At 46.0% G+C, this 14,448-nt stretch overlaps 1 protein-coding gene across 2 annotated transcripts in view; it reads right to left on the bottom strand.

Moving 5' to 3' along the window:
• Positions 1-335: 335 nt before the first annotated feature.
• Positions 336-14,448, bottom strand: part of CHCHD6 (coiled-coil-helix-coiled-coil-helix domain containing 6) — a 112,988-nt gene continuing 98,875 nt past the window's right edge. For both annotated transcript variants that reach the window (XM_068409289.1, XM_068409290.1), the window contains one exon: positions 336-885. In XM_068409289.1, the coding sequence (XP_068265390.1) occupies positions 862-885 (24 nt within the window). In that variant the 3' untranslated portion in view covers positions 336-861. The remainder of the gene's footprint in view (positions 886-14,448) is intronic.

Raw genomic sequence — 14,448 nt, 5'->3', positions numbered from 1 at the left:
CCAAGGGATGGCGGTTTATTGAACCAAAGCAGGAACTACACACAACCGCAAAGAAAGATAACTTGGGCTCTGCGTTCAGCAGGCAGGGGTTTTTTTCAGTATGATTCACCAACACGAGTTCCCTCCAGCCAGGACTTTGCGTTCTTCCAAATACTTTCAAATAAGCCAAAGTCATTCAAGCCTGGGACCAAAACGAACAAGTTTCATGATTTATAAACGGCGACTTGAAATATTTCTATTCCTCACACTTATTTGGAGTTTTTGTTGGCATGGCTAGTAGGCAGAAAACAGCAATTTACAAACTCATGGGACTGAAAGTATCTCACAGGACACAGTGACCATTAAACACTTTATTGTTTAGGAGGGAACCTTGGAAGGGAAGAAACACGCCTGCTGGTGTAACCGATGGAGCATGATAGGAACAGTTAACCCTAACAAGCTAGCCAGGGTTACTTCCAAATACTCTGGACCCCTTTCTCTGAGCAAACAGACAAAGATAACAGCTCTTGAAACTCAGATGTGGACTGGTGAAACCAAAGCTAGCACAGGGTGAACCAGGCTTGTGTTGGGCAAGCCTCCAAACTACAAGCTGTGCTGGAAGCACCTGAGGTCAATATGATTCTTTACATTGTAATACAATAAAAAAGGAAACGATAGCGTCCCCTCTCCTGGGACCCTCCTCCCAACTCCAGGAACATCCAGTGAGACTGATACATGCAGGCAATTAGAAGAGGAATCATGTCATCGTCTTGGACCGTGAAGGGCAGAAGGCACCGGTTTTGGTCAGTGTCTATCCAGAAGGATGCTGGGGCTTCCAAGGGCATCTGTGGTCCCTGTTCTCTGCTCTTTGGTGGCTGATGTTTATCCGGAATTAACTAACAGCTCCTGGAAGAAAAAGGAGACAAAGGAAAAGACAGCAAGTTAGTTATGCAGCTGTTGACACAGGACTGTTTCCTTCAGAAACAAAGAAGTAATGTTGGCAGGGTGAAAATCCCACAGAAAAATCCCATCAGATTTCACCTGCTGTAAAACACATGACACTAAAGGGGACAGAGGACTGTAGAAGCAAGACAGTAGGTCATGATACCAAAGGCAAGACTCATTCTGTGAACAAGAATATATGGTCATTTACAAATGATATGGGTTTATAAATCCTATGACCTACAGCAGGAGAGACAGGCCATGGTCTTGGGTAAGCCCCAGAGCAGCTGGGTCGTAGGAGTAAGTGTAGCTCCACACTAAGTCTCAGCCTCAGCAGGACACGGGAGCACTCTGATTAGCTGCCATCAAACATGCACACACCACTCACTCATCCTGGAACAGGATCAACATAAGAGTGAGCACTAGAGAGGGGAGAGGAAGAAGGAGAGGGACTTGGAGACTGCCCTAACTCCTGACCTGTCTGACAGCCTGTATACTATTAAGACCCAAACCCTCCTAAAATTCAAAGCAAAATCATGCCTACTTTGTCCCTACAGCATTCTCCTGTTTTCTAAGTGATACATCCTCAGATCCTGCAAGTATGTGCATATGAGCTGTGGACTTCGGAGGGGTAGAAAAAACAGGAGGTTTTCAACCTTTTTAGGATGGAGACTGCAGAGCCTGCTATGGTCTCTTCCTATTTTTACCTTATCACTCCTATAAAGTCAAAGAAATCAAAGCAACGATACCATCAGCAGTGGATAAGAACACACCTGGCACCAGCTATAACACCTCTCCCTCCCAGGATCTGGGGTATTGATGTTGGACCCTACTTCAAAACTTAGGGAATCAGCTCTCATGCATCAGCAATGGCATCTTTATACCAACGAACTGCTGGTGTAGCTACACAAACAGCAGCATTGCATAGGGTGAGCCCGTCAACTCGCTGCTTTTTTCTCATGCTCTGGACAGGTGCAGGTGCATTTTGCAAAGTAGACAGTACTTACCCATGTTTAGAGGACCCTGCTAAAGCCAACTGCAGAAAGATAACCGAGTAGTTCGCTGCACATAGTCTCACCACCCATTTTTACTAGGGCTGGATTTGAGCTCGGTTCTACTCTCTAGACTCTAGCCTTTCTTAGGAGAGCAGCTGTGCTTCCTTGAATGTGAAGCAGAAAGGAGAACATCACAAAATAATGATGCTAGCACACTTGGCAATATCCGTCGGAAAGTGAGGATGTCATTTGGGCTACACTTCTGCATAGAGGCTGATATCCGCTGCCTCCAAAGACAGCCACATCTCTAACAAAAATGGACTGGAAAGGCTTCAAAGGACTCAAGAATAAAGAGAAAATTGTTTGCCAAATTATTTAGACAAAGCTTACCCAGGAATCTGACAAACGAACCATCAATATTACTCGACTGACTAATTTCCCAGGTAATTTTTCTCATCATTAGTGACTTAAAAGTTTTGCACAGAGCAATACATTTTAAAAACCTCCAATAGCACTCGCACAAATTGTAATGAGTGAAGCAGCAACAACTCGCAATCAATTTTGCAATAAAGTAATTTGCTGTATTCACACTGTAACACTTCAGTGAAGTGTCCAGGAATGCTACATTTTGTGAAAACACCACTGATGTGGCCACTCTGTGGTTAACCCTTATGGAAGACAGTTCTAAGCAATTTTAAAGAATATCATAGTCACACAATTTCATGTTCAAAATCATAACTACATATTTTTACTCTTTCCAGGAGAAAATGCAAATAGCCAGCACTTAACCTCAATCAATTCTTTCCAGCATAACCTACCCACATACTGGGGACGCATCGAGCTGGAGGCTCACAAACATTCCTGGTGCAAAAACATCAGGTTCCGTCTCACTCTGGATGACTAAACTTTCTCAAAACCTTCTGCCCAGTGAGCACTGGGCCCGGAGCTGATGGGCTGCCAGGCAGCCCAGACACCAATTTCCTGCTGTGCCGTTCGCACTAAGGGAAGCTTCTGTGAACAAAGGACGCAGGTAACGATACTGTCAATCCTAATGATACCATCAATCAGCCCTCGCTGGTCCCAATAGTGGCCTGATACAGTTAAATCTAAGACCAGCCTGTGCTGGATGGAGCAACTAATTAACATCCCCTCCCTCACCAGGGGCCTGGAGTGCTCATGAAGGTAACAGGGTCAGCATTTTTGGGGAACTGAAGCAATCCCAGTACACAACAGCCTGCACAGAGGGATGACTTTCCCAGCTGCTCCAGACCTTCCTGCTCAGATGCCAATCCAGATCTCACAGCATTTGCCATGCCAGTGTAGACCACCACAATCCTGAACCCTCTAACCCTGCTAAGGTTCAATTTACAAAGAAAGCAAAACCAGAGTACAGTCTCTGGCTGGCTATGAACCCGTGCTCCTCTGGATCTTCTGCAGAACATGCCATGCGGTGCAGACACGATTAACAGCCAACAACGCTGGAGGCCAGAGGTCTGCTCTGCCAGTGACTGCAGAGCATCACACAGCTGCTGCACAGTGGAAGCTCTTTAGGCCTCCTGGTCTGTTAGCCCACCATATAAGCCTATGCTTGTTAGAATACACATATAATTGTTTTCACTGTTGCTAGGCCATCAGTTTATAGACCTGTGGCTAACAACTTAAAAGCACAGTTCCATTGATTTCATGCCTCACATGCTGTGTAATAGCATGGAAGGACGCCACCTCTTTAAAACTAAACCCACTCTTTGCTAAGCCAACCATTTACACCAGCATTTTAATTCCACCTAGCACTGCAACCATGCCGATACAGATTTGGCACCCCTTCAGTTCCTTCCAACCTAGAATCCTCCCTGCAAGATGCTACTAGGTTGCTACAACACTTACCTTGAGCAGAAGGAGCCAGGAAAAGGAAGGAGAAGCCTTACCTCTCCTACACGCCCTTATCATCGCGTATGCACCAGGCAAGTTGCATATGCAACAAGTCCAGGCAGCCTGCAATCACAAGCTGTTCCCACACGACAGGATACTCCCAATTCACCGAGTTGAGGCTCAGCCTGAAGAAGTTCGGTGCCTCATCACAAAATAACTGCCCCACAGCTGGCATTAGCTGGTCCCTGCCGCAGTCTTAGCAGAAGAACTCAGGAAACAAGCAGCCCTGGAGTGCACCGCACACTCACTCTGAGACAGGACAGTGCCTTTCTTGCCCAGGGAGGGGAGGTTATTTTAATGCCACTGCCAATGCAATGTCAGCTAGACACCAGGTTCCAGTCTTGATGAGCTCCGCCCCAGCGCCTCTACATATGAATAGTGCATCCATGCAAAGGGGTCCATACAAAGGCAATTCCTCACAGCTGTGGCTGCAGCACAAGAAGGAACAGCAATCTGTTCAGTCCCGACAGCAAATCCAGCTGGAGGGCACACAGCGCTCTCCTTCACGCCTCTCCTGGCAAGCAGGACCCTGAGCCACTAACCCACGCTCTTCCACCACTGTGAGACCCCCGCTGGGGAGCACAGTGGTCAAAATTGGCTGGCTGCTCAGCTGACACAGCCTGCCACTCTGCAGCACCTGTGGGGAAGCCAGTAGCTTTCCAGTTCTGATTCCAGTTGAGCGAGGAGAAAGGGACGAGCTCTGCAAGTAGATCCGCTCCACGCATCTGAGCCCTGCTGAGAAGGGAGTCCAGTCAACAACCAACACAGGCCTTCTCCTGTTAACAGAGAGCTGAGGCCTTGGTACCAGCATCAGGGCAAGCAAGGCTCAGCAAGATTTTCTGATTCATCACTCTCTTGTCTTCCTCCCGTTCCTTCTTTGTCAGTCTCTATCCCAGTGCAGGAGCTTGGGGCTGCCCAGTGAGTCCGCAGCATCCTCTCCGCCTCCCGCAGTCCCTGGCTAGCTCTGCGCCTCGGCTCTTGGCCTCGCCGGAGGCTCACAGCCAGTGGAGGAATCTCCCTCCTTGAAAGCCCAGGCCCTGAAGAACTTCCTCCCTCAGTGTTTGCCAGAGATGCTGTTTGCCAAGCCTCAGCTGTGCTAAGACATATTTATTTAACCAGCCTTTAGTCTCACAGGGTAAACCCTGCAAGTTTCCTCCAGCAAGTGCCTTACCTTTGTTCTAATATTCCTTTAAGCAGTCGCACCACGGCGCTTGCACATATGGGCACTGTGTAGCTATGAAGAAATCACAAAGCAGATCCCCATGATAAATGACTCGGTGCATTTGGAGTGTCAGTGACAAAGTAGAAATTAATCTCCATAGTTCCTAGTTCCCTGCCGCGTGCCAGCAGCTCTCTCAAAACCAGAACACCTGTTGGCACACAGTTGACTTCAGTTCCACGACCGCACAACTTTTTCATCTCAGTCTGGAAAGAGGCACTAACAAAACACAAAAATCCTGAACTGTCCTAAGATGGGTGTTCAAGGCCTTTCCACTGGATAAGGCATTTGTTGCAGGGCTATTAGCACCCCAAAGTGCTGCGAGGGACATTTGAGTCACTTTGGTTTGATGTATGCTGTAGGTATTTTTTGGTTATGTGCAATTTGTTCTGTTACATTCAGGGTATTGGCTATTTTGTGGAGCAGCTGTGCTGACTAATGGATCACAGCACTTCTGTGCCATATAGTTATTGCACAGAAAAGCCTCTCTGTCTCTCTCATCCTTCAGGAGTCCAACAGTTGCTGTCCTTGGGTTTGGAATAAGAAGGGGCAGCAACAAAAAACATTAATTCAAAAAGCTATGAAGAGAGTTTTGTTTTCCCTCTTCTCTGTACTGGTGTTAATAGCTTTGCAAAGCAGAGAAGTTCACCCAGTGAGCTCTTGGCTACTTCCCCAGATGGCATCTTCAAAGCTGGCTTGACAGCAGAAAAGATGCCTTTCAAAAGGCTCACCAGACGCATTGTCAGAACACCCCAGAAAGTGCTTTCACGTGGAAGTCCCCTGGTCTACATACCCCACCAACAGAGTGGAAGGAACAGAAACAGTTTTGCTGGTTTCCTCTCCCCCCTCCTCACTCTCCTTTCACTCACAAGAGCCGACACACTGTTTGCTTTGCTCTGCCTTGACACCTCCCATTGCTCTGCATCACTCGAATATGAAGTTACTTACTAGCACAACTAATCTCTAACTGTTCCGAGTCTCACCTGTTTGTTCATGCATTATAACATTGATTTCCTCCAGACAATCGCTCTGATCATTGTTCTAACTCGCAGAGAGCTCCCGTCATTAGCCTTGCTTAACAGGAAATGTTTTGCCACTGACTGAGCAGCTCTGCAGTTACTAGACTGCACAAAAAATCATCCCGGTTGGGGGGCTGCACCTCCCTGCTGAGCTGGTAGCCCCAGACATCGCAGTAGGGAACACACTCAGTGCTTTTGATTTTGGACATGTGTTAGAAAATACCAGGGCCAGGAGGAACAAACACTGCTGTACAAAGGGCCGTGCTGAAAGGATGGCTGTTAATTAATCGGCATACAAACTGAGGGCGGTTTTTGTTCAATCAATATTAATTGCATTTAATCTCATTCTCACCATTAAGAAAAGCCACCAGGCCAGGCTGATGTTGCTAGTGCCTGACATGCAGATTCCACCCACGTTTCAGAGGCAAGGCAGGAGGAGAAAAGTAATGGAAAGAAAGGAAATAACCCTTCCTCACCCCTTCTGCATCACTGCACAATTTCATCGGGTCTGTTCCATTATTTAAACAATTTTTGTTTTCCAATAACATTACAGATGAGCTCAAAGGATGAAAATCAGACATGGAGCATTTCTCTACTAGTTATTCTTGCTCTCCTGAGCACTAGCTTTGAGCTTTGCTAACCGGCACAGCCCTGCCTATTCTGCTTCTGTAAAGGACTGAAATACACAAAATTGCTTACGTGAAGCGGTGTCTGCTTTTTAGTCCCGGGCTGGTCCCAACAGACCTGCCAGCGCCCCTGAATATGACCTACAACTGCTGACTGCCACCTTCCACCAGCTCTGCCGAAGTCTTTCTCCTCACCTTGCTTCTGACCGCAACTCCACCACATGCCAAAGGATGCTGAAGCCTGTCTTCCTCTAACATCTTATAGCACAAAGTAGTATTTGCTACTAAACAACCTCTGACCAAATTTGCCTTTGTAAGTCAGTGCACATTTGAAGCCTGAACTTCCCAGGTAAACCACTAGTGCATCCACCAGTGACTTGGCTCTGACCTGGAGACTGTGCCACTATGCCCAGTCACCTGCCTGGGACACAGGAGCGATCCTCTCGCCTCTGCAGGAACCAAGCCTGGGGGCAGAGGGGCAGCTTTTGCAGCACAGGAAGCCCAAGGTGGCGGATTTCATGACTACTGGCTTATTGCTTCTGCAAGGGCCTTGCGTTTTTCCAAATCAGTATCAAGAACAATAACAAAGACTGGCCTCTGTCGGCGCCTTTCCCCTGTGGCAGCACACAACGCTTGCCCAAAGCTGATGCTGTAGTTTATCATAGATTTTCTTTATCCCTCGACAACTGTTAGTCCCATTGCCTCTCACCGCATAAAGTGGACATATCACAAGTGCCGTGAAGGACTGGCTGAGTTTTAAGTGGTCTGAAATGGCTCCACTAGACTTGGTCAAGATTGCTTTAAAATCATTTCCCATTAGGACTGTGACCCTCTCTTTACAGCCAGTGTAATGACTCTACCTCAGGGGAAGATAATTACATCCCACTATCTGTACACATCAGAAAGTGTACACTACGAACACTACCGTGCCTTTCTGGAACAAGCGAGAGAAGGCAATGCAGGAGGAAAAGGAGATAACACTGGATGCCCCTCCATCCCACAACTGGAGTCACCCTGAGCACTTCACAAGCTCGTGGATTAGCCCCCAGGAGGGATAAAGGGACCCAGAAGGCACAGAGTGTTTCTAAAGCAGAACAACGACAACTTGTACAAATCCAGCTCTGGTTTTGTGAGGATTAAAATGAACTTCACCCAACTGTGAATATCCGTTTCCAGAGCCAAAAGGAATGGAAAACCACTTACTGATGCAACAGCATTTCATTATTTCAAACCCTAAGTCCAATGCTTCCAAAAATTAAGGACAGGCAACAGTAATGTTATTGCTGGGGGACGGACGTCAGCTGCAGGGGTTTAACTGCTAAGCTGCCAAGCCGTGCTCTGAGTGCAACGTAATGAAACAGTATACACAACTAAAGGCAACTTCTCCGTGCTCTTATTCCTGCTCTTGCTACCAGCCCCCAGGATGATCAGTGCGAAAATAAAAGGAAAAAATAATCTCAGAAGCCAAGAGACTTTGGATTGAGTTGTATAAATGACCTGTTACCTCCTAACACAAGGAAAAAAGAAATGCAATAAATACCTGCAAAGCCATTCCAGTATTTCGGATTAAATGGATTACAGAAATGGAAAGTACATGATGCAAGATGTTATAAAACAAGACACTAGGAAGGTGCAGGAATTTGAATCAGGATGGCAAATGATCCCTGCAGACTATTGAGGAAAATTAATAGAGAGAAAGGGTAGAGAAAGGATACAGTAAGAATACTGACTGATGAACACTGTTGTTAGGACACGTAAATTCAGTATGTCAGACTTCCACTTAAATCTGCTTCAGTCCTGGAACAAAAATAGCAAATCCTACTGTTAAAAAGCACTGGAAGTAGAAAAGTCATATACGCCAAGCCTCATTTCAGGATAGGTTTCCCTTGTGCGTCCCTCAAGATTGAAGTTTGTGACTTTAATTATTCCTGGAACATTGTGTATATAGGGATTCAATGCAGGGATTACTAGCAGGATCCTTGTTACAAGTGCCACTTCTCAAACAAATTATACTTCACTGGATGTCAGTAACATACACAAGAAAACAAATTAGATAAAGGCAGCAGGACGGCAAGATACAGATCTGGTGCAAGGAGATTTCACAAGGTCACCCAGAAAAATAAAGACACTTAGAATATAAACTCCTACAATGTTTCTAACTCCACAGTGCATTAAAGCTTTGCATGACCCAGACACAATACACCTTCAATACACCAGTGACTCCACGCAAATCTGAGACCAAGCCCAGCTGAGACATACTTTCTTGTGAAGAAATGCCATCAGGGTGCAGGTGGAGGAGAAGAGAGACAGAAGATAGAAAGAGCAGTCCCAGTTGTTCTCTGAACATCTAGGGACCACCCTATCCCATCCCTTGCCTCTGATTGTGCACAGCCAAACACAGAGGGATGGGAGAAGCCAGGGAGAGAGGATGTCATTTTGTTTGGAGGCAGATACAGCAGCTCCTTGGCTGCAGGGCTTCTTCACGAGCTGATCTCAACTTTACATACTGCATTTCGCCTTTCCAGATCTCATCCTGGAACAGATTATTAACCTGCACTAGTTCTAACGAGAGTGTCTCTAACTCCAGGAATTTTCATGAAGATGGAAGCACAGGAAAGCCCAGTCCTTGGGCAGAGTGCGAAGAGCTGCTGAAAACACTTCACAACCCCTCAGCTATGGCACTGTGCCTTTGAGATGGGACCTCAATAGTGGTTGTTAAAATTCTCATCCTGGGGATTTCACCTGCCACTCATGTTACTAAACCCTGCAGCTTTCCCATGTGCTACAGGAAGGTAAGCATTGCCTGGAGGGCATGAGCCTGAGTCCCAGGCTCTGCTGTCAGACTCCTCCCAACTTCACCCAGCAGCGGTAGATAAATCCCCATCTCTGTTTCCCTTTCTGTGCTACTTACCAAGCACACAGAGGTACGGTAATTATTCACCAGCAGAAGATGCTAAAGAAATGCAAAAAACCACAGAGTTCTCAAGGGATCCATCCCTCTGTACAATTTGCATTTAGGCTTCAGAGGAAAGCTGGCGCTTTATCTTGTCCCTTTCTGCCTTGCTTTAGCAGGCTCCTGCAACTGGATAGAGATTTCCTCTCCAGGTCAGGGTAGCATGTCCACATTTAAGGTATGGCTCACTCCTATCTAGTCCAGCTTCATACACCAAGCACAGAGGCAGGCAGAGACTTCTCCAGATATCCTTTTTCTATGCTTTATTCTATTTCTGCTCAGTGATACAGTGAAATTCCAAGCAGAAGTATTATGAGCTTGACTGGCTTTATTTGTTTAACAGTTCACATTTTCATTAAGCTGTTACTATTCGGCAGCTAGTAATTTTATTTGTGTGATAGTCGTATTCATCTCACCCCTATGGGTGTAGATATCCTCCTTTTCTTCTGGCTGAAGAGGTAAAGAAACAGCAATGATAGAGCCAAGGGAGGACTGGGAATTCGCATGTCTGTTTAAAGACAGATGTGGGATAGAACTTCTACCTGTTTTTGTGAAACACCTCCCAAAGACTAGGGTCACAGTAAAGAGCCTACAGGTAAATTAATAAATAATAAATAAATTGTATTGGGAGACTACCTCCACTGCCCAGGTACAAACCCAGAAACTGAAATATCTTACAGCAGAATCAGCCCACTTGACTCAGCTCTACAACTCTTCTGCACCAAAGCTTGTTGCTGACTGAGCGTTTACAGTGTTTGAGTATCAGATTTTAAAGAATTAATTACATGTCTAACTCTTGCCAGTCTTTAAGTATCTTGAAATATCTGCTCCCAGGAGCTGCAAGATCTGATTAGATCACAACGAAGAGAAGTCTGGCTGGTTGGCCCACACCAAGCCCCAATTAGACAATCCTCTACCAAGTTCAGGCAACCAGACAGAAAAATAACAGGCATTTTGAAATGTTAATGACCTGAACTGAGACAGTCAAATGACTCAACCACACCTCTCAGATAGAGGTTTCAGAAGTCACCCAAGAAACCCTAAACATTTGCCCCTGCCACTCCCCTTTTACAACATCAAGGAGTGGAGAAGCAGGGAAGCCCTGCCTGCTGCCTGAGCACTGGGCAGGAGGGAACCTGCAGTCCGGGAAGGAGAGCGCTGGGTGTTCCTGCCGGGCATGACACACGGACAGCAACGGAGAGGCTGTGGATGGACTGGGAGGCCACAGAGATGTTCAGTCACACGATTACATGCGGATGCCCAACCACGGGCACACACAGGCAGCAACCTGCATGAAGCTGCATGCCCAGCCCTGAGTGCAGGAGCCATCGCAGTCAGGACCTCAGGAAGACGGATTTGTTCTGAGCAGCTGCCCACCAGCACTCAACATAACCAATGCAATTAAGAGAACAGCAGATAAGATGCCCTACAACCTGAAACATGGATCTGAGCAAACAAAGGGAAAATGGTGAACACTGGGAGATGCATCTTTATTTCCCAATCAATGTCTCTTCCTGTGTAAATTCCAAATCCTTCTTTCAAGATTAAAAACCTTTATCAAGTGAAAAACAAGCTCAGCATTTCTCTAGCTCCTTTCTATCCCTTTCCCTCTTCAGAGGGCACCCTGGTAGAATACCAGATGCTGGAATAAGCCACAAAAGCCTCCTAAATAATTATCTCCCATCTCCTCCACTGCAGATTTATAGTCCTGCATCTGTGTCAGGACAGAAACCTGCTTCCATCTGTCTAAAACACATCCTTTACAAGCAGGACCTGAAGGTGGAATGTTTAATGGGAGCATTTGAAAACATATTAAGAGACTGGAAAAGAAAGCAACAGTTTATAAGTGTGCTGTTCACTTGTCTTGTGGATGCTGCTCAAGTGGAGAAGGAGCTTTCTTTCTTTTAAATATGACAAATGATGCTGGTCCCATCCTGTAATTTCCCTCACTGTGCAGCATGTCTGTTCATGATAGATACCAGCGCAGCTGCTTAGGTGTCCGTTTATCTGCTAAAAAAGTATTGTCTGTTTGGAACCAACTCATCCTAAAACAGTAGCTCTAGAGGGAGAGAGAGAGAGATAAAGGGAGGGGGGAAAGAGGGACAAGGCACCTGTCGACTGGGAATACGTCCATGTTTCTGCTGCAAAGGTTCTGGCAAAAAGCGAGCATCATATTTAGTTTTAGCTACATCCTCTCTTCCCCCCTCCTATACCATTCTTTTCTAGTGTCACTCAACACCTCTTTACACCCTCTTCCCACAAAGACCTTACTGCTAACATACATTTAATTTCACACTTGCAACCTGTGGAAACAAAGCAAGCCCACAGCCTTCTTCCACAGGTCTGTGCCAGCACAGATGAGCTCTTGGGTCCCAATCTGAACAGTTTGCAGTTTAAGACAGGTAACATTTAAAAGAAAAACAAAATGCATAAAGGAAGGAGAGAGAGAGGAAGAAAAGGGGAGAAAGAGAAGGACCAAAAAAAAAAAAAGGCAATCAAATGGTATTTATATTTTGTGTTTAAAGAGACTTTAAGCAGGAACTTGCCAATTTTCTGTAGCCAGGATTAGAACAGAACGAACTCAAACATTTCATCCTTCTGCAGAGCCTTCAGAGCTGAATTTCACTCTCTGACAAATGAGCAATAAAGAAAGAAGCTCATAAATCCCTGTGATGTAAGTAACTTCACATTACTCTTGGGGAAACAGAGGCAGGGACAGATTCATTAATCCAGGTAAATGAATCTGTGAAGCAGTCTGGATTTCTGAATCCCCATAACATCCCACACAAGAAACAGCACCCAGGGCCCAGCAATTTCCGTGCCACACTGCCTGGCACAAGCAAAGCAAGACACTTGAGCGGATGAGAATGTTTTTAGAACGGAAAAGTACAGTCATTAAACCACAACCGCCTTAGCCAGGTAGCTTGCATTCTTACTAAAACATGTTTTATTACTTTAAAATACCTCCCACCATTTTACTCATTGCACCATTAATACCAAAGACCAAGGTCACATCTGTAAGACGTTGCCTCAGAAACCTGCTGAGTAGCAGAGAGCTACAAAACCTGTCTGAACAGGTGGGTACATATTCCAGCGGCTCCGCACGGCCAGGGTTAGCCTGCTGCGATACCCAAGCGAGCAAGGTTAGGGGTGGCTTTGATATGTCATCATTATTCTGCAGCCTAGGCATATCCTGAGAGGATGTTGCTACAGGCTGGTACTCTGCCTCCAGCTTACCGAATACAACTTCCACGTGTGTGCAGAGAAAAGCTGGATCTTTTAAAGCTGTTTAGATAGTTATATGTACACAAAGAGCTTTATAAGACATTTATGTTAAAGAATTGTTAGAACCAGCATTGAATTAAAGACTTGACTTTTAAGACAAGGAACTGACCCTTAAAAATTGCTTTTTTTTTTTTTTTTTGGGTGGGGTAGGATTTCCTTGTTTGCTTTGAAAATAATGAAATTCCACACTTAAGATGGCATCAGGCAGTTGAGCTTAAAGTGTGCAAGGTAGTTGTCATTACTGTGACTTAAAACTGAGACTCACATTCAGAAAGCTCAATATTTATTGTCTCCCAAAATTTAAGCTCACAGAAAGACTGGCTGCTCCCGCAGGCAGAAGGCTAATCCTACCATCTCTTACCCACAATTGGTCCACAGCTACATTCTCACACATGAATGGTCCTGAGTGGATCTGCTGACGGCTACCAAAGCACCACCCCTGGATGATGCTGACCAAAGGCTTCTGAGCATGAGGCTCTGAATTACGCAAACCGAGTCCGGCCCCACTGACACCAGCCAGCCTTTGCTTTTTAACCAGCTTGGGAAGGAAACACAGGCGTGCAAACACAGATACACACCCCCCAGCCCACCCAGCATGGAGGGGACAGGTCGGTCACTTGATTTGCAGAGAACTTTTCCATTTGTCCCACTCCACTTACTGCAGCGTTTGCACAGACAACCCGCTCCCCTTTCATCTGCTCTGTGGTGGCCATTTCTGCAGAGCTGCCCATCATTTCCTTATCAAGCAGTAAAAACGTAGGATCACGAGAGACACAGCTCAGCCTTGCTGAGATTTCACTCTCTCAGCGGGTTGTAAATGCCCCTATAATGTTGGCTTTTTTAATCTTGTGTTATTATTACCCGCGGCTGCCATTCAGTCTGCAGAGAATAAAGCGCCAAGGCTTTCAGGACCCACACAATGGCTCTGTGCATTTGCCAGCAGTTGGACAAACAATACGTCTGTGTTTCAGCTTTATTGGAAGCCTTTCTGTTGTGGGAGTCTGACTGCATGTGTCCCTCCGCTCAGGCAACGCAGAAGTGTGAGCATCTGCCTACAAATTCATGGGGGATTTCAGGAGCACGTGCCTCTGCAGTTGCCTATAGAACCAACATGAAAGCATGCGGGCAGCTGCCTGCAAGCCTGCTGTGTCCCTGCGAGCCTATGGAGGATGGAGATATGGGCCAGTCAGTGTTCTCTATAGATCAACCAAGGGGTACGAAAGCTGCACAGGGCCCCTCCATGAATGACCACGTTCACCTCTGTGTAAGCAGTGCTGCCAGCTCGTATGGAAGTCTGATGATATATGACATAGCTATGAAAATGTCAAAGCTCCACTTCCCAGAATCGTGCTCTTACATGAAATCTTGGCTTCTGCTTGCGACTAAAGAGCCTGAGAGCCTCAAGTTTGCAACGAAGGCTTGAGAAGTGGAATAACTGAAAAAGCACAAATTAGAATGCAAATGAGATTTGAAAAATGCATGTTCTTCTAATTTGGGGAGA

The sequence above is a fragment of the Nyctibius grandis genome, chromosome 10 (assembly GCF_013368605.1).
Source record: "Nyctibius grandis isolate bNycGra1 chromosome 10, bNycGra1.pri, whole genome shotgun sequence".
In the NCBI taxonomy this organism is placed as follows: Eukaryota; Metazoa; Chordata; class Aves; order Nyctibiiformes; family Nyctibiidae; genus Nyctibius; species Nyctibius grandis.
Note: the sequence above shows the minus strand (reverse complement) of the source record. Positions and strands in the feature narration are given on the sequence as shown.